The sequence below is a fragment of the Thermobia domestica genome, chromosome 7 (genome assembly GCF_964235325.1).
Source record: "Thermobia domestica chromosome 7, izTheDome1.hap1.1, whole genome shotgun sequence".
Lineage (NCBI taxonomy): Eukaryota > Metazoa > Arthropoda > Insecta > Zygentoma > Lepismatidae > Thermobia > Thermobia domestica.
Window position 1 is genome coordinate 110,301,655 of NC_137460.1, and position 27,566 is coordinate 110,329,220.

Consider the following 27,566-nt stretch of genomic DNA (forward strand, 5'->3'; position numbering starts at 1 on the left):
ACAGCAAATATTGAAAAGAGGGACCTTCAATGTAAATACTTTAAATCTTTTTTTCAGAAAAGATATTTTACGTATTGTAAATTGATGGACACAAGAATTTTGTGCTGATAACTGAATTATTCAGCAATATTTGTTTCTTTCTCGGTAACTTTACGCAATACTTACTAGTGTATACTGAAAACAATATATTTTCATGTTGTATTGTATATTAGTAAAAAATAAATCAAAAACAAAATTTATTATAAATAAAGAATTCAATCAAAAGAAACACTGAATTAATGAGAAAATATGAATAAATTGTTTTAAGCATACCAAATACACATATAAAATTGAAATTGAGTATGGGTCAAAAAAGACCCATGTTATGGAAACTACGATGCAATTTATGTCATGCGTTTAAGGGTTAAACTACCAAGGTAGTATATTCGACTTGATGTACATTCCTGAATTACGTTAGTTCAAATATTCTAAAATGCGTTTTCAATTTTTAAAGGATCTCACAAATTATATACCTTATATGATTATTGCAAAATCAGGACTTAATAGGAAGAAAGCACTTAAGTGTCAGGACCATACACACTTTTTTCATCTACAACACACTCATGTTTTAAGACAATGGTGAATAAAAATCAAGTAATGTTTAAAACTTTGCAGCAAGCTATCAGCCACCAGCCCTTCAGTACTTAACCTTGCATTTCCACAATTTATCTTAAAATCACTTGTTCACTCTTAACCAAGTCTGCATGACAGTAATGTTAAAAAAATCGGCAAAATTTTCACAATGACTAACTTATATTTTTAAATTATCTCTTCTGTTAATGCCACTTCCTATAAATCTGATTAAGTACGATCGAAGTGCTTCTCGAGAGCTGTATTTCTCACATTATATATTTGCACTATTTCTAAGCAGAAATAAACTAAAACACATTTTTTCTTAATTCAATATAGAAATTCCGTATTATTACGTGTTTCTACCGTTTGTGTTAATCCAAATAAAATAAAGTGAGAATCGAAACACAGCCAACATGTATTGTTGTGTAAATAAATGCATCTTCTTTCAAATATGAAGAAAAATCACATTAGAATGATAGAACTGTTGAGATTACTTTCTTGATCGCAACCCACTAAACCCAGTTATTTTTTTATTTTTTTGTTGTTTAGCATTTGATGTGAATCCACGTAACAAACCACACTGTTTTTAATTCAGTGACTCATTACAATTATTAACACACACCACCAGAAGTGATTATGAGAAGATAAGGAAAAACATGTCTTCACATTTAAAGCCCCAACTATTAAACAAGTCCTTCCTGCTGCAATACGCCATACACTTGCAGGCATCATACATAAGATAGCATCTTCAGCGGCCCAGAAACACGACCAAATATGGGTTGAATAGTTCAATTTTGTCTCAGCTCAGTAAAAGAGCTGTTTAACATTGAGTACACAAAAGTCTTTCTTATGAGTTAAATTTAGGAAATATTTTAGCCTAAATTCTACTGGGAAATTACATTTTTTGTGTTTATTGCATCATCAGCGTAGGAAGTATTCCAAAGAGTTCTGTTTTATTCAAAGGGAACTGAACTAACGTCTTACTAGTACTGGTGTAGCTACTCAATATTGTGAAAACAGATTTCAGTTTTGATCAGTGCGCTTATTACTTGTACTTTAACTTTCTGCAATCATTACTCTTGTCCCATTTGCACATTACGTTAATTACAGTATGAGTAAATTTATCGTTTATAGTAGCTTTACAATTTCATTTTTATCTAGTTTTTCTTTTCTCTTGTCATCTTCATGATTATATTTTCCACTTAACTTGCGAAACAACTAGTCAATATCTTCGACTTCTCTATAGCCGTCAGACCTCATAGTACGATGTCCATACTCGTATACTCTCTTCATAATAGGATTGCAAATGTTCTTTAGCTCTTTCAATTTCTGATCATAATCGATCTTAGTAGCAAACTGATCAACATCAATCCAACGAAGAACGTCGGCACATTCATTCGTAATAGTTCTTCTATCTGTGGCCGAAATGTGATACCTGATTGATTCATCTTCAAGAGTAGTTTTCATGTTGTAACAGTAGGACTCCAGAGAATTTCTTGCTTCAACCTTCTCTCTACGTCTCGCATCCTCTACTCTGAACTTCTCTGCATCTTCGATCAAACGTAAAATTTCTTCATCGCTCAGACGACCCTTGTCATTCGTCAAAATAATATGACCTTCTTTGCCTGTTGACTTTTCAACTGCTCTTACATTCAGAATTCCGTTTATATCAATACTAAAAGTGACTTCTATTTTAGGCACTCGTCGTGGTGCTGGAGGGATATCAGAAAGTTCGAACGTGCCCAGTAAATTGTTGTCCTGTACCATAGAACGTTCACCTTCGTACACTTTAATCTCTACTGTAGACTGATTATCAGTAAACGTGCTGAGGTATTGGGTTTCCTTTGTGGGTATTGGAGTGTTACGCTTGATAAATACTGTCATGAGGCCACCAGAAGTTTCCATGCCTAGCGAGAGAGGTATAATATCAAGTAAAACCATATCCTTAATTTCGACTGATTTGTCACCACCGCAAATGGCTGCTTGTATAGCCGCTCCGTATGCAACGGCTTCATCGGGATTAATTGATTTATTAAGTTCTTTTCCATTAAAAAACTGCTTCAACGTTTCTTGAACTTTTACAATGCGAGTAGACCCACCCACAAGAATTATTTCATTAATTTCTGTTTTATCCATCTTAGCGTCGGCCAGAGCTTTCTTGACAGGTTCCAAAATTTTAGGGATAAAATCAGCTATAATATCTTCAAATCGAGCTACTGACAGCGAGCTGCTGAAATCTATGCCTTCAAACAAAGAATCAACATGAATATTGGCAAGTTTGCTGTTGGATAGGTTACGTTTAGCACTTTCACAAGCTAAACGAAGCCTCCACATCGACTTTTTGTTTTGACTGATATCTTTATTATGCTTTCTCTTGAACTCATCCACAAATATTTTGACCAATCTATTATCCACGTCCTCCCCGCCAAGATGTGTATTTCCAGCAGTTGCCTTTACTTGGAAAGCACCATCTTTTATTATGAGAATGGATACATCCAATGTTCCTCCCCCGAAGTCGAAAACGATAATTTTACTTTCATTTTTTAGCTGAAACGGAACGAAAATGCAAAGGGATCAGTTTTATCATATTGTATACATATATACACAAGGTGATGGTATATTTATATAGATGGTCTGTCTGAAAAATACCCGGACTTGATCTGTTATAGGGGTCCAGGTGGGGTGTTTAAATTACTTAATCATGTAATATGATGTCTTGCTTGTAATCTCATTTGTCTTCAACTATTTTTAACATACTTTTGTTTACGTCCTTGTACTTTCAGTCGTTCAACTGTGAGAACTGAGAAACATGGAGTAACGCATAACCCAAAATTACTGGCCCGGTTGATGAAAACTTCGTCAGAAGCACTTTGTAAGCTCGATAAAGTTGTTGGAGAGAACACTATGTAATGCATAATTGGTTTTGAGTGCCACAACAGTTTCAAAGAGAAGTAGAGGAAGATGACCTTAGGAGCGGTAGGTCTTCAGTAAGTAGATTGACGTTAACATGGAATGGGTAAGGCAGGTGTTGTATAGTGACCATCGGCTGACTGTTCGAATATGAAAGAACTATATTTCGAAGATTGTCACAAAAGATTTGGACATGCTGAAAATCTGCGCAAATATGGTGCAAAGGATGTTAAATGATCAGAAGAAGTGCCGAATACAGGTATGTCAGAACATCATCATATGTCTTCAGACAGAATATGACTTGCTTTGTCGAGTCATCACTGATGATAAGACATGAGTATCTTAGACGAATCAGAATCCAATAACAAGACATGTGAAAGTATCATCATCTAGGGCGAAGAAAGCAAAATTATACTGTCATGCTGATCACGTTCTTGGATATTGTGTCATTATTCACAATGAGTTCTTGCCACATGACTAGAGATCAATGTGGACGTCTTGTGGCGTTTGGTTCGCACAGTGACAAGAAGAGACCGGAAAAATTGCAAAACAAATCGTGTCTGCTTGATGACAACCAAGCACTTTCAGTATCCAGCATTTCTTGGCCAAGAAGAACATCACTGTCCTCAAGCAACTTCCTATTCACCAGATCTTTTTACCTGTAATTTTTTGGTTCCTCAAGCGGAAGAGATAATCAACACAACCAATTTTAAAGAAATGGAGGCTAACAAGAAGGCCGAAATGATGGGATTTCGGAACATATCAGTAGAATCCTCCCACAAATGCATAGTGGAGTGTCAAAGACAGATGTAAAAGTGCGTTAGAGTAGTGCTCCGCAACGTTTTGTACAGAATAAATTGTCCTTGACTCAACACAGCACATCATTTTCTAAAGAACATATACATGTAAAATCATGGTCTTGAATAATCAGTACTACGACAGAGAATGAAATATTATACAAGCATGTGAAACACAACAACTGGGATAAAATGAAAGATAAAATTCCACAATTAATTTCTCACAGTAGTGAATGTTCCCGTTACATCTTTCATCTTGCCTAGCATAGAAATTGAGGAACTCTGTGTTAGAGTACAGTGAGAATACTTTGAAAGAGACACCATTTATTTCCTAGTTTAATATAAAAACAGTATCACCAGTCCGGTTATTTTTCAGAAAGATTTCGTACACATTGTGATCAGTGATGTCGACATAGATAATAAATATGATAAATAAAAGAACAAATATGGACCTCTTATCTTAATATACATTTGTTTCAAAGGAATACATGAATTAGACAGAAGTATTACCCAAGATTAAAGGTAGTACTAATAAAAATACATGTAAAAATTCGCGGCATGTGATAAAAGTTAAACAAACATGGTCTTGAATGAAAACGAGAATATTCCAGAACGTTTCAGATAGACGAAATGGAAATTTTGATTTCGTGAAAACTATACATATGCGAAGTGATGAAAGGGCAGTGAAGTGTACACTACGGAACCCCTGATTGAAAAATTAGAAAACACAAGCTTCAGCTTCTGACTGTATTCCAGTCAAACAATTAAAAGTGGAGGAATAAATTAATTAGCGCAATTATCTTACTGATCTTTCTGATATAGAGGGAAAATGCTAGCGAATGGGAAGAACGAACACTAGCGTTCCTGTTTAACAAAAATTACTATAATACCGCTACTAGTTACTTACTGAAAGATCTAACATTTTTGTAGCGCTGCTAATCTCCCAAATATATTAATTAATTGGAGATGTTTTGAGTGTCTTCAAACGTAACAGATCTAAATTGGTTCAAATATTCTATATGATCCAAATAGGAAAAAAATGGTTACAAAATGTACTGTTCACGAAGCACGCATAGATTTTACAGAACACATATTATTCAGTTAAAATAAATAGGATTAATGACTATATTTTAGAAGAATTCGAAATTCTCAGGAGGATCGTAAGATTGACGAACGACTTTGTACATGTAATAATGTTTGTTACGAGAAGAAAGCTCTCAGATTTTCTTTTAAAAAAAGAGAGAGTATTTGTAAGCAAACCGATACCTTAGAAAACTGGATCTTTCTGATGATGTTTAAGAAACTTGCTATTTAAGTAAATGTATATAAACAACATGAAGTTTCGATAGCCGATGCACGTTACGGAGATGATGCAAAGAATATGAGTAAATATTTAGAAGACATGGTAAGAATTAAGAAAAAACTCAGCAAGCCAATATAAACAAGACTAACCGTCTGAAATGCTTCTTTCTGCAAAACTTATCTTCGTTTCAATATACAATAAATTAAAAATGAAGGCTCATAAAAGAAGAAAATAGAAGCTTCGTAAACAAAATATGCAGTAGAACTTAACCTGTACAAATTCATAAGCAAATGATCAAATTGAGAAAGTTGAAACGTATAAGTGGTGGCTCAGTATCACATGAAGATGTATAAACTCAGGAGAGCACGTAAGTTGCATGGATGTACAGATCACTTGGGGATCTTTTGTGGACAAGATTTTTCAGTAGACTAAGAAGAACGTCGGAGTGGAAGGTAAAGTTCCGGGAAGTATTGGGTTGGTGAGGTTGGCATGTCTGTCTGAGAAAAAAAAACTACTACAGTATAGCAGGTTATTCAAATTGGTATCCGGCCGTTAAAGCCACACATTTGCCAACGTTCAACCAGCGATTACATTCCATGAAGAAAGAAGTATGCAATTTGCGATGTCAAGAAATCTTGAACCGAATGTTGCGCCGGCTGATCGTCAGGGAAGTTCTTATCGGCCAAAAAGTGTTTTGTATGCCATCAGAGGAGGCAGTTGGTGGGAGAGATGTCTGGAGAACACGCATGCGAAAGGTTTTTATACTGCAACTCATGGACGGTCTGCACCGTCCTCTGAGCGATATGTGGACGTTTAGTGTCATTAACATGAGGACATCATGTTTGTTTACCATTACTGGATGGTTGAGAACAAGTTTTCAATGCATTTGAAGGTTTTCAGCACTATAATTATTCTTAGTTATTATTTCGCCTCGACGAAGAAAGACTTGATAAATCATTCACCTTAAACCCAGGGGTAAAAGTGTGGGGAAAAGCGGGGGCGTCCTCCAAAAAATATGTACGGCGTAACCCAATTCCTAAAAATATACAATGGGCAAAAATAGGCAGGGGGACGTCAGGCCACTACTTACCGTTCCCTCACCTTTTCAGACCCACTTTTACCTCTGCTTCACCATACAAGCAACAACTTTCTGCCGGTGGAGAAGTGGCTTTGGAAACCATCCTGTGTATTGATTACGATCCAACAATTGTCTGACCGATTATGATTGCAGTTGTGCATTCATTATTCAACATAAATGATCCAATGCAGGAAGTCTTTACGATTGTTTCTACTCTCAGAAAATTTGAAAACTCCAAAGATCTTTGCTGATCAATGTCAATTCATGCGGCAGTTCAACTTTTTCACCTTATCAATTGTGGGAAGAAGCCCAATGCCAAAGGTATGGTGTACAGTATACGCCATCACTGCAATTGTACGAACATATTTTTCGAGGGTTTACTTCAATCACATTCCTGGGGAGCTGATCAGAACATGTTGGTCGGTGGCCGAGGACTCATTTTTCAATGTTATATCAGTAACACCAAATTTCACAAACTAACGGCATATGTGTTCATTACTCCTAGCCCAAATGAAGTCTTGATATTTTGCACAGTTAGATACACAGAGTGTCCCACTTTGAACTCAGAGTAAGGAAAATAACTTAGAACTCTGCACTTTCACATAACAACAATACTACTTTCTTCCGACTAACTAAGCACCACATCCTGTTGTATTAATGTTAACGTAGTTTGTGACGTTATATGCATAGCCTCGGTCCATTTGTTGGTTGTGTTACTGAAGGTAGCTTCTCCAAGACGTAAAACCGTACATTAAATTACCCTAGTTTAATAATAACTAGATTGGCACAAGATAGGAACTAACAGCAAGCTTTTGCTTATCGACAGCAATGAATCTTTGATTTGAGCTATCTCTAGTGATGCTGAGATTAGTGTTCATTCATTAAAGCTTATATGTTGATTAATATGTTAAAATTCAGTTAGGATCAGTTTGATGGGCCGTTAGAGAAGTTCTTTAAATACGTAAATCCCGATCATGAAACTAGTGGACTTAATTAGACTTTAAAAGCCTTATGCAGAGTCGTTGTGAAGCGTGATTAGTGCCACACTCAAGAGATCGACTAACTTACATTTCCTGCAGAAGTCAGGCCTTTAGTATGACGCTAATCATACGTCAAAACGACTCTGCATAAAGCCCTAAAAGTTTATGTAAACATTTCATACATTAATTAAAAAAGCATATGAAAAAACAAAAAATATCACTTCACTTTGTTTAAACAGATTATCATATCCATATCACTACATTTGTCAAATCCTTATAATATAGAAAACTGAGAAATTACTTGGTGTGGTACATTGAATACAGGTTTACCTCAAAGTATGAGCTTATTTGTTACAATTTGTGTGAATGTAGGGAAATTTATTTTAAGAAACGGATAGATGATTAAAAGGAAATAGTACACTGAGAAAAAAAATTGTAGGTGGCATACTTAAAAAGATAGGTTACATGCGTAATTCCTGTAGTTTTTGGACTTAACGTACAGTAGACGTATAACTGAAAACGCATGTTTTATAATACTTTCTGTATAAGTGTTCCATCCATACGTACTTTTCGTATGAAACAATGTAGGCGGTCAGGATCTCACATACAAATGGACGTATATAACATATAGCTGACGAAGGTAACAAAAGTATATGCATGTGATATACGGAAAACTGTTAGATGTCAGACATCCTGCAACGGCATGATGTAACATCTAAGGGCAGTGCTTATGTAGCATATGGATAACGTATGATCCGTACTGATTTCTATAGTGAGCAAGAGGATACCGTAAATTTGTACAATATACCGCTGTCCGGAGAACGGATTTTTCTCTGTGTAATTTGTAATTTTAAAAGGAAGTTTAGATATGTAATGGTTTGAAAGTGAATAATAATTCACTGTGACGAAACATTTTGAACACACTTGAATAAAGGAATTATGTCATAGATGGTTGATAGAAATTGACTACGTGAATGAGAAATGAAATTTACAATTCAGTTTATGATAATTTACACAGTTTTTGTAACTGAAATAGTTTTATATTATGTAGTATTATTTGCGAAGATAGAAAACTGTGTTGCAATCTGTGACTGGTTTGACAAATTTGCCAATGTTAGTATGGAATAAAGTTCTTACTTGAGTTTCAGACATAGACCCAAATTTTGCGAGAACATTTATGGAACAGTGTAGACATAATTTGGAACGAGTAATATAGAAAATGTTGAGAAAAGGAGTGGGCTGCGATGACACATGCAGAATTTGTGTAAAGTTGATAGGGAATGAAGCCCTTGCTAACTCTATTAATTTTTGTACTATTGCTAAATCTAGTATGAAATGAAGTAATTGTAGTTACGTTGTCTCCTTGAGCGCAAAATTTGCAAACAGAGATATCGAGTGAAGACCTTAGTAGTTGTATTAACGGTTGCATAAATTTGCTAAGTCTACTATGAAATAAAGCCCTTGCTAGTTGCGGATTATAGATTGCAGAAAATTGGAAAGGCTAGTACAGAATGAAGCTTTTGGTAGTTGTGTTGCATTGCTGATCGCGAAATTTGCACAGACTTGTACGTACCTGACTAGGAATATATACAAATATGTGTATTGTTGTGTATGAAATTATTGGGGTCCGTTTGAAATTGTTCCAAAAGTATTTAGTAATTTTTTTTTTTTTAATTCAAAACTTGAATATCCAGGAATATTGTAGGTGATATACTACTAGATACTAGTGATGAGCAGATGCAAGACCAAGACCAAGACCCGGGTGGTCTTGGTCTTGGTCTTGGTCTTGCACATCCAGTCTTGGTCTTGGTCTTGCATTGGAACCTTTGGTCTTGGTTCTGGTCTTGGTCTTGCACACCCAGTCTTGGTCTTGCTGCAAGAGTCTTGCAAGTCTTGCTTTTAAGAAACCTTATGCTTTTCATACATAAACTTTACTCTGGATAAATTCTACAATGCGACAATAGTAACGGAAATACAATGTATGTTTCTAAATGAAATATAGTTTACCTTCGTGTAAGTATGAAGATAGTATACAACCTAGGTGATAACCTTAATTATTTTTAATGGGTCCGCACCCCTCACTACTTATAAGGTAAATTACAACGTTTCGTAATCTTTTTATACTTTTTAACAGATTCAATACTGTACTACTTCCCAAATTGGGGATACGCATGAAAGAAAATCAAGACGGCACCGATTACTGAAATACCATAAATTGCTAAATTATTTTTACACTCTAAAAGCGTCAGATATATATTTTTTTATTCTCAACTAAGATGAGCTAATCCTTATATTGAACACACTTCCAATTAAATATTGAGATTTTGTTTTACTGATTCCAATATATATTTTATGGAACAGAAACATGGACATTACGCAAAAGCGATGAAAAAAAATATTTTAGGCTTTCGATAAAAGGAGAGCATTAGCTGGGTTGAACGGAAAACAAATGAGAAAGTGTTAGAAATAGTAGCAGTATGGAAGAAAAGAAGAATTTTAGATGTAATTAAGAGGAGGAAAAGGAACTGGTTGGGACATTGACTGAGGATTATTGAGGGACATGCTAGAGAATATGGTAGAAGGAAAGAGAGGGAGGGGGCAAAGGAGACTGTAGTTGAAGGAAGCTATTAAAACAGAAAATTGCTACGTCAAGACAAAGAGACTAGATGAGGACCACCGTATATCGAAGCTTCTGAGTTGCAATAAGTGACCTGCCAATAATGGCAGAATAGCTATGATGATGATATGTTAGCAATGTTGGCCAAAAAAGAGAAAGAAAAATTAAGATAATAACGATAATAAATAAACCTCTTAATATTTTAGTATAACTTGAATAAAAAGTAAAAACGACTCAACTGTCTATGCCTTTTGTGTAAACTCAACTTATACAAGAGCTCCTTCGTGGCTAAACGGTTAGCGTACGCGCCTTTGGCGTGGGAGAACAGGGTTCGATTCCTGGCGATTCGAGCTCATTTGGTTCGGATTTCACGTTAGTCAGTAGGCCTCGCTGCTGAAAAGGGCGTTAAACTCAAAATCACCTCACCTCACCCCAACTTATACAAACACTTTCGACCTATATTAGAAATACCGTACTAAAAACAGCATCAAACTCCAAGTTATTTGAAATAACAGTACAAAATTACTCTCACTTGTGAATATGGATTGTTTATTATTTAATGTTATATCGCTGAATCCTCGTGGGTCATATACCTTAGGAAGCTAAAAGTTATATTGATAAACAATTATTCAACGTATAAGCACCCGCTCATGAAATCAAACTTACGGTCTCATACACAAGTTTTTGTCAATGTCATGAAAATGTTATTCCGATATTAATTTTTTGAGCACACATTAAAAATTTCTAACGGATGCTTGATCCTTGGGGCGAAGGCCATACCTATGTAGTCGGCACCTATGGTGTACGGAATTACCGATGTGCAATACTACATTTCTCCTTAGTTTTAGAAGAATGCCACTAATATGTTTTGAAATGATGTAATATCTAGTTTTACGTGCCACGATTATGTATCGAGGCTAAGAGAGATGGTGATGATGAGAAATGAATGAAATAGTGGATTGAAGAAAGTAGGAGGAAACGTGAAAACCCCGCGTAAACCTACGCAAACGGTCAATACCCCCCCCCCAAAAAAGCTCACATGGTGCAAGCTGGGATTGAACCAGGGACCCCAGTGCCAAAGATGAACGCTCTACCACTGAACCGGTACTTGAGCAAGACTCTTGCGCAAGAGTCTTGGTCTTGGTCTTGCAGGTATGGTCTTGGTCTTGGTCTTGGTCTTGCACCCCATGGTCTTGGTCTTGGTCTTGCATCGGGATTCCTGGTCTTGGTCTTGATCTTGCATGCAAGACTTTTGCAAAATCTGCAAGACCAAGACTCTTGCGCTCATCACTATTAGATACGTCTAAGAGGGACCAATTATCTTTTGTATACGTACTTGCATGAGGTGAAGGCAAAAATAAATGTTACAAGTTTTTACTTCCAGGTAGCAGTAGTGTCAGTGTAGTTTTTATACATAGCGGTGTGGAGTTGATATCACTTGTTATAGTGTTCGAACGTACTAGGTATTTTTAGTGTACTCCTGTACGTGCATTAGAAAAATGATCATTGCCTTTCATTTGATACTGAAAGAAGACAATGCTAAAGGGAAAACCCTATACTGAAAGAAGAGTATACAATATACGAAGATAGTATCGAAGCATTTGTGGATTTTAAGAAAAAAGTAAGTATATATTTTCTATTTCTTAAAATATTTATGCATATTATGAAGTCTTATTTACAAATTTAGTATCAGGTTTCTCAAAATCGTTTCTTACTTTTATTATAGATGCAGTTATTAGGATCACCACCAGACAAGGTGAACAAAATCAATGGATACTTGCAGGGACTCATTAAGGGATGCAGTAGATATTTTCAGACCTGGTATGAAATTCTGAAACTACAACAGGAAGGAGAACGTGTTAGTGATCGTTATAACGAGTAATTAAAAATTTTATGGCAATTTTACCAGGGGAATGAACCGATGACCTTAGATTATAATTTGTAAACTGCAGACATTTTGGATTGTTTTGCTAATGGTTTTCATAGGCATCGACATTAGTATGAGTTGGCTCGCACACGTTTAGTACATTTTACGAATTGCAGGGAAGTAAAGTGGGATATAATAAATCATAATGAATTGACTGAATTCTAGTCGTATGTCTAGCGATTTGTTTTGAATAATTGTGAAGTATCATGTGTAGATATCTCCTCTGAAGAAAACCATAATTTCAGTAGTAATAATACGTACATCAGTATTGATGTCTATATTAAATGAAACAAAATTAATACAGTCATGTGGTGACTTACACATGTAAGTTAGAAACCATGTATACAAAAAAAAAAAAAAAAAAAAAGATTGTCCATATAAATTAATGCCCATCCAGGCCCGTATCCAGGGGAGTCTAGGGGGGCCGTTCCCCCCTAAATTTTTACTGGCCCCTCCTAAAATTTTCACGGTAGGCTTACAAGTGAACTATAATATGGTGATGAACTATAATGTGGTTGGATTGCCCCCCTCCAAACTTCGACCGGGCCCCCCTAAATTTTGGGGCTGGCTACGGGTCTGTGCCCATCCACATATTTTAAAAATAAATAAAGAAATGCTTATTCTATTCATACTTCTTTTTAAAATAATATTATTTTTATTTACAAAATTTTTCAACATTCTCGGAAGTTCGATGCCCATTAGCCAGGATAGCTTCACAGAATTCCGTAGACCAACATGGAACTCGTCATCGTGGACCGTCGTCTACGCATCCTTAAATGTAAACACAAGCAGTATCGATAGTAATTATATTCGAATAGTTCTACAGCATCACACATGCGGTAATCTTAGAAGAATGATTCGTTGTTTCCGAAATCATTGGAAATCAGCACGCTTGTTGTTGAAGTTTGAAAAATGAGATAGATTAAAAACAGACACCGCCAGTTATCAGAAATAAAATGACCACTACCACAAATACCTATATGCACGCTCTACGTATGTCAAGGAACTCGTAAGAAAAATACTTTATAATAGGTCTTGTAGAAAACTGAATAGAGTACGGCATTCTACTCCTTTCAAGTAATTCCGTTGCTTAACTTAACTACGTCGGCTGTAAATTCGAATGTAGCTCTACAGCCGTGGTACGAATTCGGATTTCCGACAATCAACCTGGGTTGATTCTGGTTGGTTGTAAAGCTAAGGTAGAGCGCCTACCGGTCTGAATGAGGAACATATGACAACTGTTGAGTCAGCGATGTAAGAAAGTTCGCACTTCAATTGCTTGCAAGTAGTGTTGTCAACGGATAGAGCGGCTCGGCTCACGGCTTAGTCACCACCGAACCGAACCTAGAAATTAGCCGTGCCAACAGCGCACTCAACCGAGCCTGCTCGAGCCCCCGGCTCAGTTGAGTGGAACCGAGCCGAGCCGGTTGATCACCCAACTGAGACGGTTCGAGCCGATGGCTAACCTGAGCTGAGCCTAATAGAACCGATGACTCATTCCAACAGAGCCGGCTGGAGCCATTGGCACACCTGAGCTGAGCCAAACAGAGCTGATGGCTCACCCCAACCGAGCCGGCTCAGTTAGTGGCTCACATTAGCCGAGCCGAACCAAGTCGATGGCTCATCACAACCGAGGCTGCTCGAACCGATGGCTCACCAGAACCGAGCCGAACCGAGCTGGTGGCTTACGTATGCCAAGCCGAAACGAGCCGATTGCTCACCTGAGCCGAGCTGAACCAAGTCGCTGGCTCATCTCACTCGAGCCGATGGCTTACCTGAGCCGAGCCGAACCGAGCAAATGGCTCACCCCAATGGAGCCGGCTCGTTACACTAGTTGATAGTTGTTACTAATATAACTCATACTCGGCGTTCGGAACTAGCGCGCTATTTGTAGCAAAGCTACAATAGCTAACTACAATTTTTTTAGCTTTAGCTGTAGCAGCGCTACAATTCTAAACCTGTAGCTTGTAACTGTAGCAGAGCTACATATTTTTTATAGTTTCTAGCGAAATTTGCACTACAGCTACAAATAAATCTTTTCCAGGACGCAAAAAAAATTGTAACTCCAACATTTCCTCTCAATTCTTAGTAATTTTTTTTATATGATGATGGGAAGAATTAGTGATGAGCAAATGCAAGAACGACACCAATACTCGGGTGGTCTTGGTCTTGGTCTTGGTCTTGTACACCAGGTCTTGGTCTTGGTCTTGGTCTTGGTCTTGTACACCAGGTCTTGGTCTTGGTCTTGGTCTTGCATGCAAGAGTCTTGCAAGTCTTGCTTTTAAGGAAGCTTATGATTTTCATAGGTAATTTTTTTCTCTGGATATAAGGGATAACATTTTTCCTGTTAAGTGCCAAAAATAGAAAAGTTCGGTCTAATGTAAAATGTTGCTATGTGCCTAACACTAGGCCTATTCAGTGAAAAATTGGTTACCTAGTATTCACTGTGGAAGTAGTTCAAATAATCCCCAGAATGTGACGCATGCCTATATGTCACATCAGTTCTAAAGTAACATCTGAGCTGTTTACTCAATATTTTCGTTTTGACACTTAGCACGGATTTAATACTCAGTCTACAACTGTCTATGTCTTTTGTGTAAACTTAATTTATATTACTTTTTACCTCTATTAGAAATACAAAATAACGGTATCAAACTCCAAGTTATATTGAAATAACCGTACAAAATCACTCTCGCTTGTGAATATGGATTATTCACTGTTGTATAACGGTACATCATTCAATCTTCGATGTGCCGCAAAGTGGTCGAAATAACAAAAAAGCTGGACAAAACTCCCAAAATGAACTCTATCACTGGAACGAACGTCTATAATCTTGTAGTAGGGGAATGTTCACTCTATATAGAACACATCTGATTTTCATCCTGGCATCACTCGTTCGTGTGGAAATACCTGTCGAAAGTGGATATGGCCGTCCTTGTAAAAATGCTTTTTGTGTATGGTAGTATGACGGACCTGTTACTCTGAAGTATGTTGATACTTATGAAATGCTAAATATTGGTATTGTTGATCAGAACAATAGCAATCCTTTAAGGCCAATGGCAGGCCTCTGAGGTACTTCGTATGCGCACTGAGGGCATTTTTACAACACTATAACTTTATTCAAAATCAATGCTTTGCTGTATATTTGTAGATTTTCAACATTTTCCTAACAAGTCCAAGGTTTCATTTTCATTTTAATAATTTTTGTGGTCTCCCCATTAATGATTTTTGCTAGAACTAGTTGCTACTACCTGCTACCTGACAAACGTAGCGAGCTACAATGAGTCTGGGATCGCGCTCAATGGCCACAGAGACTGACTGCTAGTCCCGTTGTGTCGTGTCATCTTGTCACCAAGACATGTCTTCGCGTACATGATAAATCGCTGAAGAATTTACTATACCCGTAGCTCCTCTCCCAAAAGAGATGCTAAATGAGGAAGCTTAGACGTCTTGAGAAATACTTCCGCAGCTATCGCGAGAAATGATACAGGAAAACTTTTTTTTTTTGGTCATCGTCTGACCCGGTAATTTTATCGCTGAGACCCAGAATGCCCCAAATCATAACAATATGCCGAACGAAATTTTATAACTTTTAAATATCCATTGCCAATCTCATGTATGGGCACCAGAGACTTTTGAAAGTGATTAATTTTACAATCGAATTTTGTGATTTTTATTGTAGTTGATTGGACAACTCTCACTGTTTTGTTTTCAGATACGCAAGTTGCGAAAATAGTTTCGTTTCTGTAAACATTTCTTACACGGACTGATTTTTTGTTAAATTCATTATTCGTGTCGTTACGGTCCAACAATACGTTTATTTAGTTTAAATCTGATCTTTATTCTGCAATTTTAATAAGAATGACATTACCACAGGCTCTAAATTACTTTTTTTTTTCATAACGACCCAAGATGGTAATTGTAAATCTTATTTTATAAATGTGGACTTTTTTCGCTACCTATATAAGCAACCAGCAACACTGACCATAAATGGTAAATTATTATTCTCATTACAGCAGAATAATCGAAAATAGCCTAATGCGCCTTCAAAAACTACCATATCGATAAAACCACGCTCTCAATACGCTCCCAAATAGTTTCACAGCATTTTCTGGTCATTCCGAACACTGTGTGCCGTATAAAGGCATACAGGAGGCTAAAAGTTATATTAATAAACAATTATTCAACGTATAAGCATCTGGCCACGAAATCAAGCTTGCGATCACATGAACAAAGTTTTGTCAATGTCATGTAAATGTTATTTTGATATTAATTTTATGAGCACACATTAAAAATTTCCAACGGATGCTTGAGCCTCGTAGCCAATGCCATATCCATGTTGTCGGCACCTATGGTGTACGGAATTACCAATGTTCAATACTACATTTCTCTTTAGTTTCGAAAGAAAAACACCACTAATATGTTTTGAAATGAAATGAAATATCTAGTTTAACGTCCCACGTTATGCATCGAGACTAAGGAAGACGGTGTTGATGAGAAATGAATAAAATGGTGGAATGCAGAAAGTAGGAGGAAACAGGAAAACCCCGAGAAAATCCATTCACACAGGGTTTGCCCACCAAAAAGCTCACATGGCGCAAACTGGGATTTAACCAGGGACCCCAATAACCACACGTGACTGCTCTACTACCGAGCCGGTACTTGTGCAAGACTCTTGCGCAAGAGTCTTGGTCTTGATCTTGGTTTTGGCTTGGTCTTGCACCCCTTGGTCTTGGTCTTGGTCTTGCATCAGGATTCCTGATCTTGGTCTTGGTCTTGGTCTTGCATGCAAGATTCTTGCAAGATTCTTGCATGCAAGACTCTTGCGCTCATCACTAGGAAGAATATATGATTGTTTTCTTATTTCTGTCTTCAATTGTTTTCCAACATTGGATTGTACATCTTTAGCGTGATAAGGAAATACGCGTTACATGTATGTTAGGCAAATGTAAGTTTATTGTATTTTGTTGAGAGAGGAATATTACAAAATATAATTCTGAAAAAAAAAATGCGTGTTAACAAGGGGTGAAAAGGATAGTAACTCTTAAAATGGACCTACGTGTGTCATTCTAGCAGCGAAAGCATATACACCGTACTATATATATATATATATATATATATATATATATATATATATATATATATATATATATATTAGGGAGGCAATTTATATACTTTAAAAGGAGAAAAGTGAACGCTGAAATGCAAATTTACAGACGAAACTTTTATGTAATATTTTAACCAAACTTTAAGTTCAGTTACGCATGAAGATGGCATAACATATATTATGATACATGATGCTAAGTAAACTATTTGTGACAAAAGCTTAAGTAGTGAATAGCTGTAGAGAGTAACTGTTATTTTAAAAGTAGCCGTAGCTCAGCTCTTTTTTGGAAAACTAACTAATAGCTGTAGCGAGCTACAATTTCATTGTGTAGCTGTAGCTGTAGTGCAGCTATTTTTAAAAGGTAGCGAAAAGGTATTTTTTCGGATCACTGCTCATACTAAAGTAATGTTGACAAATGGCGAATATACAATATACTTACCTTCTACGTGTGCGTACTCGGGTCATAACCAAAGGAGGGGAAGAAAACCATAGCTCTACTCACCTGAACCAATGAAAACTACTAAACACTGCTTAAATCCATTAACTCTTCAAGATAAACATACAAGAAGTTTATCGAGTTGGAAATTTACACCTGACTTTACAAGAACTTTGATTCGTAACAGTCCTCCTCACAGCCGAACCAAGGGTTTCTTTAAGGAGATGATAGACACAAGAAGACCCACTAAGCCGGACATACAGTAAGCGACATTCGATTTAATCTCTAGCGACCAAACGCGATCCATTTGAATGTGTTGAAAATGAAATGTACCGACTCTAACGGAGCAATTGGTTTAAATGTTTCGGCTTACGGCTTGTTCACCACAGAGCCGAGATTAGAAAGGCCGCTCATATATCATGTCTACCGAGCGATGACTCAACTCACTCGACCCGATAGCTCACCTGAGCGGAGCCGAACCGAGGCAATGGCTCATTCCATTCGAGCCGGCTCGAGCTGTTGGCTCAATTGAACCGAGTCGGTTGACATCACTACTTGCAACAGGAAACTGTGTTTAGTATAGCGAGAATGGAAAGCATGACCGCGATGCTAGGCATGTCACACCTGTAGAGTAAGAATAAATTTTCTGTCCGTGAGTGGTTAGTGACGAAGTATATAAATTCCACAAGATCACTGTTGACAAGGGCGCCGATTTCGCTGTAAATTTGGGGGGCATTCAGATGCAGAAGGTATATATATGAATATTTTAAGACAAATTGCACTCAAGTTGTGCCAAATATTGTATATTCATAAATACAATAGGGGGCCTACATGAGCTTTGAGGAGCCCGGCCACCCTTGGTCCCTCAGGATCGGCGCCCTTGACTCAATTGATACAATTTGTGCTCATTGAAGAAGCGCTATATTGCGAAAGATCAATGTTTAAGAAGAACCTTGTCTTATGGACGATTACTGTCCCCACACTATCCATTAGCCGTCTTCCAACACATCAGATTATGTGAAATTGAAGATAACCTACAAACATGGCGATTTCAGTTTCTTTGAAACAGGAGAGGGTGTCAAGTCAACGATATGTATCCTGACGTAGTTTCTTGGTAACGTTGTATGGTAAGTGACGATATGGTAGCTTCAGATCAATGCTACTAACAACATGCAGTGTTTTGGGAAATGAGCTGGACGAGAAAGGGACTGGGGATTTTGGTTCTACAGTCTTAGCTTCTGTAAACACTGTTTGAGTAGAAACGTCAGTTGTCCAGATTGAAACGAATTTCCGAGAATAAGCCACTGCGGTTGCAAACAAGCAAAGAGTGAAGGTAGGAATGGTTTCTTCGATTCAACGTTTCACATCGGCAAGGACATCTCAGAAACCGAGTTATTGGATTAACTTTTCTCTTTAAAATAGTGGGTCGCTCTTACAATTCAAACAGTGTTAATGTTATTACATATTTTTGTACAATCTGTGTTCGAAACTACTGTACTATTTTTTAATGTCGAAAGGTGAATAAACATGACATTATATTTGAAATATTCAAGATATGATATCTTGAGACGTTGAAGTGTTACAAGTCGAACCAAATAGGTGAATATTTGAGCTCTAGTAATGGGCATCATTGATCTACTACAAAATTAAGCAGTAATGCTGTAAAGCTAATATTTTTTTTTAGATGTTTTCGGGTTGCCGGAACAGACCAGGTGTGAGAGGCGAGACTCAGGTCTGAGTGACCTGGACAAAAGTCATGACCCGGTGACACCTGACTCGTGCCTTCAGTGGTAGGTGCTATTCAAATAAAAGCAACGAAGAGGGGATTCATTCAATTGTTGAAAATGAATTGAAAATCATTTTCCGTATAAATATACATGTAACAGTTCTTAGTACATAAACTATACCTTTTTATCAAATCCGTATGCAATAGCTGCTGCAGTTGGTTCATTTATAATCTGCAGAATCTCAAGACCACATAATTTCCCAGTCAGCTTAGTTGCAGATCTCTGTGCATCGTTAAAATAGGCAGGGACAGTAACTACTGCTCTGTGAACGCTTCTACCAAGATAGGCTTCTGCTGTCTCCTTCATCTTCCCAAGAACCATTGCACTGATCTCTGCAGGGTAAAATGTTTTTGTTTGATTCATATACTTTACTTCAATATTAGTTCCCTCGCCGTACGGTATAACTTTAAACGGCCAATGTTGTATGTCTTCCTGGACAGAAGGATCTGTATATCTTCTTCCGATAAGGCGCTTAGCATCTAGAAGTAGAAACGTAACAATAAAAGTAATACTCTAAGACAAAATGTAAAACAATAACAACAAGTACGGTACATCGCAATTCATCACTTGAAATTTTTGCAAAGTTGGTTTCAAGGTACTGGTGGAAGTCTTTCTTACCTCCCTACTCTCTAACTCCAAACTTATATTCCTACAAAAGTTTACCACACGAATTATTTTCAAATTAACTAATAGTAGAAAAAACAGTGAGCCACATTGCCCATTTTCCCTTTTTAAGTTGTAAATTACGGTGTCGTTTTCGTCAGGAAGGGGAGTAAACATGTAGGTTTAAAATTAAATACCTCCATACGTTTCTTTAAAAAAAATTGCCCATTATTAATTGCTTCGAAAATAACAGAACGAAACTGATATGAAACACTCTCTTAAGATTTACTTCCTTCTGCCTTAAATATAAAAATAATATTCTTATCCTACTGTGAAATTCACTGCACGAAAATATGTATTAAAGTAAATATTTGCATAATCTATCGGACGGTGTCCATAAAAGTACAACTTTGCAGTAGTTAAAACTACACCAAAATATATATTTGAATTAATTTTCTTATCTTTACAAGAACGCAGCCACAGCCAATGTCTTTTACTCAGCTTATCAAGTTTTAATAAACATATTCATTTAACAAAGTAGGTAATTAGTGACTGTGACGCTAACATCTTACAAATGACAAAATTGTAGTAAAACATTTGTCTACATAATACATTATGTTTACTTATTCTTTCCCTTTGAACCAATTAGTAGAGAAAAATGACCAAAGCTGGCATAGATAGGGTAAACTGACACAATCTTTAATCTAGACTGTTAGGTGGTAAACCATCTTATAAAGTGTTTTACTATGTGAAGTAGGTGGAGTTGAAATAGTTGAAACTAGTTCCTATACGCTATTGTTTTGTGACTAGTGGTGTATATTTTTGCTTACTGTTAAAGTTTCTGTTTATCTATCTTCAAGAGAACAGTAGTGTAACTAATGAGAGGTAAGTTACCGATTTCACTACTCCACGTATAATTTAAAGCTTCATGGGCTGAAATCAATTTGGCGTTTTTGTTAATTACGATTCTTTGACGTGAAAACGTGTCCGGAATATAAGGTTAGGGAATGTTGTAAACCAACATACCTGTCTTTATTGGTCTGTAAACCAACATACCTATACTTCGCTATGATATATCCCATTGTAGAGTGGAACTGAAATGTCGGGTGATGTTTATGGCAATACTTGTCGAGTAAAGTCTGTGAAAGATTCTATTCGCAACACAGCTGCGGAAAGGAGTTGTTTCAGTGCATACCTTGTGAAATATGGGCACATGCTGACTGTGATAGTGAAGAAAAAGGTCTTTACATTAGAGATTATTGCCAGTACATGGTAAACCAGTGTAATCAAGCTACACAACTTATTTGAATCTTTCCTACATTCCGTGACGTTAACTTACAACTAAGGTTTATTTGTGGTTCTCAAATTAACTATGTAGACTAATATTGCTAGTTACTTCCATTATTCAACTACGTAATAGGTCAACTACTGACAGAAACTTGGAACAGATTATAGACAAATAATAGGGTACCTCGTCATATGTTTATTGGGACTTATTTTCAGTGCTTTACCTTATTATTGTCATATTACCCAATACGTAACTCAGATATGTCCGTTTTGAGGTCTGCTTTCTAGATGTATAATGCCACCAAACATGTAAACAAATAGGTCCCTGAATATCAATATGCACTATATTTTATAAATTAGTTTAACAGAATAAAGACACTAGTTTATAAAGATGCAGATGTATTTATTCTTCCCATTTAGTTTCAGTTTAGGGCCAAAAGTAAAATGGTATGTCGGTATTGGTATTTTTACCCTATGATCATGAAAATAATTATTTGACGCACTGGCAACTGAGGGTCCACCTTACTGCTTCCACCTTATTATCTCCATGACATCCATCAGTTTTCTAATTTATTTTTGTAAATGTATGTATAATATACTAATTTTGATTGGTAAATTAAGAAAGAAAAGTCACTCCGCACAAATAAGCCATGGAGGCTCAAGTTTTGTGTGTGGAAGCGAAAGCTTCACACTTTCTGATTTCGACTTTCGGAGTTAATATAGATAACCCCAAGCTCCGGCTTAGATGTTTTCTCCAAATTGCCCCAGAGTAATGAAGCTGGGTGAATCTCAGAGGCGCATTGGAACGAGGGTGAAATGAGAAAATCAGTCCACATTAGGAATTGGACCCAAGACGCCCAGTTATCAGTTAAGCACTATTCCGACTCGGCTATCATGAGTCTAATTTTGAAATCAAGCCCACATTTTACCAACAAAATGTTAGATAGTGAACTAAAGCTACAAAGCTGTTGTGTTACAAGGCAAGCCTTCCGATTTTTGAGCTGTATAACAAAAACCTTGAAAAAAATTTCTAAATCATTCCAGCATTGTCTAATTTTACGTTTCATATCATTGTCTGAGTGCTAAATTAAGAAAAAAATCGAAAAAGCTTCAATTAATATCAAAATTGGGAGTTACTATCAGGTATACTTAAGTTTTTAACTTCCACTCGCTATAAAGCGTTTGTTCGAATAATTATTTACATTAATTCTGAGTTTACTCAACACAAAAACGTGAGATCTCTTACGTCTTCAGACTATTAATTATATCGTATAGCCACCACTAACCTGGGGTTACCAGCAGCGAAAGGCTATTTATTGATGGGAAAAGACTTTCATGATGTTCACCATTAGTTTCTTGATTTTTAGCCCAAAGTTCTCTACACTTTCATTTAAGTAACTCTTGAAATTACATGACAATAGAGAGTCAATACCTAAAATTTTGTCTACTCTTCGCGCATTGAACCTGGAATTACTTTTTTCAACAGAAAGCGTTTTACGAAACGTTATACGAAACAAATTAATAAATTTTGCAGTCCTCTTTTTCCTTCTTTAAAAAAATCTTTGCCCGTCATGTTTAGGCGATTGAAATAAATTGAAAGTGAAATCAAAATGTTTACGAACTTGTACAAAGTATACAACGAAAGATTTTGATATCTGTGTCCGTCAATCCATCGTCCTTGAGTTCTGAATTCTGAATGGCAAATGTTGCAATAATTACACTCATATCTTGAATGTGTATTCTAAGAGTTCGCCTAGATATGCCTTTTCCTATTGCTCTTGACTTTATTATACATGTACATACAATATTAATAGTAGTAATTGAAAGTAACAAATTATATGTAACTACGGTACCGGTAACGGTTACTTTTATCATACATTTTTCGTTGTAATCGATATATTTTCAAACCTATAATGTTTCCTCATAATTTAATAGGATTATTTTTTAGAGTAATCGTTATACTCAACTAATCGTAACTTGACTGGTGCTTCTGTTTCTTTCATGCAAATGTCAAGGCTATATGCCATTGATTTTTTCCACCTGACTTATGTGTGTAGGAAGCTATATTGAACGGCTGGCGAAAGTATATATGGATCTACCTTTCCTTCCACATATTTGAGAAAATATTTGGTTCAGGAATGAGAGTGCACAATCATCGTGTGGCATCAAACATGAGTGAAACTGTGTGTTGAACAATTCGTTCGCCCAAATTAAGAAAATAGCGGTTCTCAACGTGTCGTGACAAATTGGTGTGTAACGCAGTCCCCTACAATGTGTCACGAAAGTTTAGAATTTAAGAGTCATGAAAAATTTAAAAATAGTTAGTTAAAATCAACTTTGAGAGAGACTAGTCGATGTCTCCAGCGGCAGCAATAATGCTCGGTACTACGTAGTCATTACATTATAAAAACTTTTAGGGTTACACTATTATAATTTACATATTATTATTATTATTATTATTATTATTATTATTATTATTATTATTATTATTATTATTATTATTATTAATAATAATAATAATAATAATAATAATAATAATGATAATAATAATAAAAATATCGAACAAGTGTGTCGCGATGTCCTGCATGTTCATTAAAGTGCCGTCAGTCGAAAAAGGTTGAGAAACACTGCTGCAAATAATATAATAATACTACTGTGTTTATTTACTTCTAAAACCTTGGTTGTCCCATTCTGTTACAGATGAATCACATAACATAGAAAATGATTATTTCAGTTCAACAAATACGATTGGCTAAAACCATCCATTTTGTAACCAATCACACATTACCATAGAATGCTCCTAGTTATTAGGCTTCCAAATTATGCTACGCATAAGTGTCGGAAGTCTTATCGAACGTCTTTGTCCGTCCGTCCGTCCGTACCTCGACAAGCAAAAACTGTAAAGAGATATCGAAATGCGGATATTTGCAATCGACTTAGAGTCCCAAGACTATTTCTATCTCCTCCGTTAACTCAATATTCAAACCGGAAGTGGTTAATTTTTTAATCGAAGTGAAGTTATAAAAGCCCAACTTTACTCAAGTGGTAAATTTGTTTGAAAATTTATTTCAAACGATGCAGCCGTTGTTCTTTGTGAAACTTTAAACCTCCTTCTCTATCAGGATATGTACAGTTCAACCGAAGTTTAATTATAAGAACCCACTAAATGCCGTAAGAATCGGTGGACCACCGATGGGCAACTAGCGACATCTCGCCGAAAATTGGCGGCCCCGCAGGACAATCTGCGGTGGCCTCACTTCCGTTTTGAAAATTATACCACCGGCGACTCACCAGCGCAGCGGCACAGACGCGACGAAACTCCAATGAACCACAAAATTACTCCCCCAAAATACTATGTTAAATAGCCTATATGCATAATTTGTTTACATTAAGGTGAATCTGAAAAGCACTAAAAGAAAAGTACCACGTAATGGGCGCGAACCACCAACCTTATGATTAGCAGGCGCATATTCTTCCTTGTTGGCGATGAAGAAAACCTTGCTAGTAGAGGGGTAAATCGTTGAGGTCTTTTTAATTTGGACAATCAGAGTACTCCTTTAGCTGTGTGTATTCCACCATAACCGTTTAGGACCAGATAAAATGCGTTCGCCATGTAATTTTACACCAAAATAATGCGCGTCTATTTAATTTTTTTTCATAGTTCTCCCATATTCATTTTCTAGTGATCGAAGAGAGAGTTGCCATCTACATTTATACAATTGTACGAACTCATCTCAAGATTTTTCACTTCATTATGTAGAGGCAGGGATTACTATTGACCCTCAGATTTTACTTTAGGAACAATTCGTCAGGAAAAAAATATAATATATAATAATGCTCGCATGCACATAATACTTTGTGTTGGTCCCTTCGCAATTCTCCTCGACGAATCGAATGAGCGCGGACCAAAATGAAATACTCGCTTCTTTTCAGTGGTAAGTTCAACACCCCGACTCTAGATATCTGTTTCGAATCGACGAAACTCTGCTGCCAGTGGCACAAAAGCAGTAACCCTTCCACGCTTCGATTTATGAACGATCGACTTTTACCGGTAAGTAGACCACTAGATGTTGGCGACGTTTACGGCATGGGGCAGATCAACTCAAGTGCTAACTATTCTAAAACTTTATTTTAAACGATTCAAGCGTTTCTTTATTTTTCCATTTTATGAATAGAAAATGGGAAATTAAAATCTTATAGAAATTGTCTCCATTCTTCCCTTAGGAACAGAATATTGAAAAGCGCTCGAACATGTCCAATGATTTTTAATGAGGAGTTTATAATACCGAATTTCATTTCCCTAACTCGAGGAGCTCTTGAGGTATTTTATTTTTACCATAAATTCTGAATCACCATTCACAACATGCATTTTGAAAATTGTAAATAGACTATGGTATTTTCCCCAGTCATCTGAAAGTACGCCAAAGGCAATAGTATGGATATTTATAGTACATAAACATACAAACAAACATTCAGGTTTACAGTGCATATAAGATATCCATATTATCCTATCTGGAGCTTACCTTGTTTGTAGAATTACACTCCACCTCTGCGAAGTTATTTTAGTTTTAATTTTCAAATGGACAAAATCCAAAACGATAAATGTGAAATTATCCAGAGGTGCAACATGCATAGACTGCTAGGATCCCAAAAGGTCCAAGTCTAAAAACACTGGACTAATGCCTTCATTCACTTCCACACATTGATTAATCGTGCTAATCGTGGACAAAAATAGCCTCAATGTTGACGTCTCCATTAAACCTTAACCAATCAATTAATCAACTTCTATACATGGGTACTTTTTTTTAAAAAAGAAGTGATTTGTTGTTTACAAAAAATTAAGTCAATTAACTACATAGTAGTTATGGTTTTGGTTGCCGAAACAACAGAAACATGAATTGTTCATGAAATGCCGAATTTCAAATTTGTCTCCTGGAATCCAAACGACCCATTTGAAAGTAAATACATGATTGCGTATATTTTAATTTGAAATTATTAAAAACACTAGATCCTATTCAAATACAACTAATTAGGAATAGATAAAACACACAGTAAAGTATTGGTGCAACCATTTACTTCCTAATATAAGGTTCTGAATGTATATTATCTGCTAGTGGTCTGTAGTATTATTTATCACACATTGATATTGAGTTCTTCAACTGCTCCGTGGGTATATGGTGAGCACATACGCCTTCGACGTTGGAGTGAAATGTTCGATTTATGGTGAGAACTCGTGTAGTTTGGATGCCACGTTAGTCTGTAGGCCTACGTCTTATATTGTTTCGATGCTGAAAAGGGACAGCAAATTCCAAACTAACCGATATTGAAATCCAGAGAAAATATACTTACCAAACACAGTGTTTTCTGGATTCATTGCTGCTTGGTTCTTAGCAGCTTCTCCTATTAAACGTTCAGTGTCTGTGAATGCTACATAGCTCGGTGTTGTTCTGTTCCCGTGGTCGTTTGCAATAATTTCCACTTTTCCATTCTCAAATATACCAACACAGGAATATGTTGTTCCAAGATCAACGCCTATCACAGGCCCATATTCCGCCATAATGTCACCTAACAAATGAAGAACAAAATAGATAAGCGAAAATGTATGGCCACTGTTTAAGCAGTCATGGTTATCGTGGCTATAGAACAGAATATCTATTACTACTGTAAAAATAGTGATAATAGATATTATGCCATCACTGGCAGGTAGTGTTGTTAAGAGACGAGGAATACGAAAATCTCGTCTGTTTTCGAGACGAGTCAAGAATTTTCTTGGGTCTCGTGCGCAACACTGGCTCACCCAAGTCTTAGATCTCAAGCATCGTTTTAGTATTACATGATTGATAGTATAAAAAAGCATTATAGACTTATAAAATTATTATACGAAAACAACGAAGAACATTTATCAACGTTTAAAGGCGAGCAAGTCATTATACAATATACTCCCTTAATAAATATGGCTTAAATATTGTTATATTACACCCTTTGTAGACCTCCCGTGACCTGGAAGGATACTGATCATAAATTCTAGATAAAATTAAGGGAAAAATCAAAGCATACATTTTTTACATATATTTACAAAACGAAACGAAAAACATTCTGGAGAATGGAGACAAAATGAAAAA

At 36.4% G+C, this 27,566-nt stretch overlaps 1 protein-coding gene across 1 annotated transcript; it reads right to left on the reverse strand.

Moving 5' to 3' along the window:
• Nucleotides 1-1,293: 1,293 nt before the first annotated feature.
• Nucleotides 1,294-27,004, reverse strand: LOC145688920 (heat shock 70 kDa protein cognate 4-like). The gene is made up of 3 exons (XM_081763087.1): nt 26,794-27,004; nt 19,675-20,033; nt 1,294-3,159 (listed from the first exon to the last, which is right to left on the reverse strand). Exons 1-3 carry the CDS (start codon nt 26,999-27,001, stop codon nt 1,831-1,833), a joined length of 1,896 nt encoding a protein of 631 aa, XP_081619213.1. The 5' UTR covers nt 27,002-27,004; the 3' UTR covers nt 1,294-1,830.
• Between the last annotated feature and the right edge of the window lie 562 nt (nt 27,005-27,566).

Bases quoted from the DNA above. Each gene is read 5' to 3' on its own strand.
- LOC145688920 (XM_081763087.1), bottom strand. From the start codon at position 27,001: ATGGCGGAATATGGGCCTGTGATAGGCGTTGATCTTGGAACAACATAT. The intron at 20,034-26,793 runs GTAAGTATATTT...TTCTACTTCTAG, and splicing joins TCCAGAAAACACTGTGTTTG to ATGCTAAGCGCCTTATCGGA. The intron at 3,160-19,674 runs GTATAGTTTATG...GTTCCGTTTCAG, and splicing joins CATACGGATTTGATAAAAAG to CTAAAAAATGAAAGTAAAAT.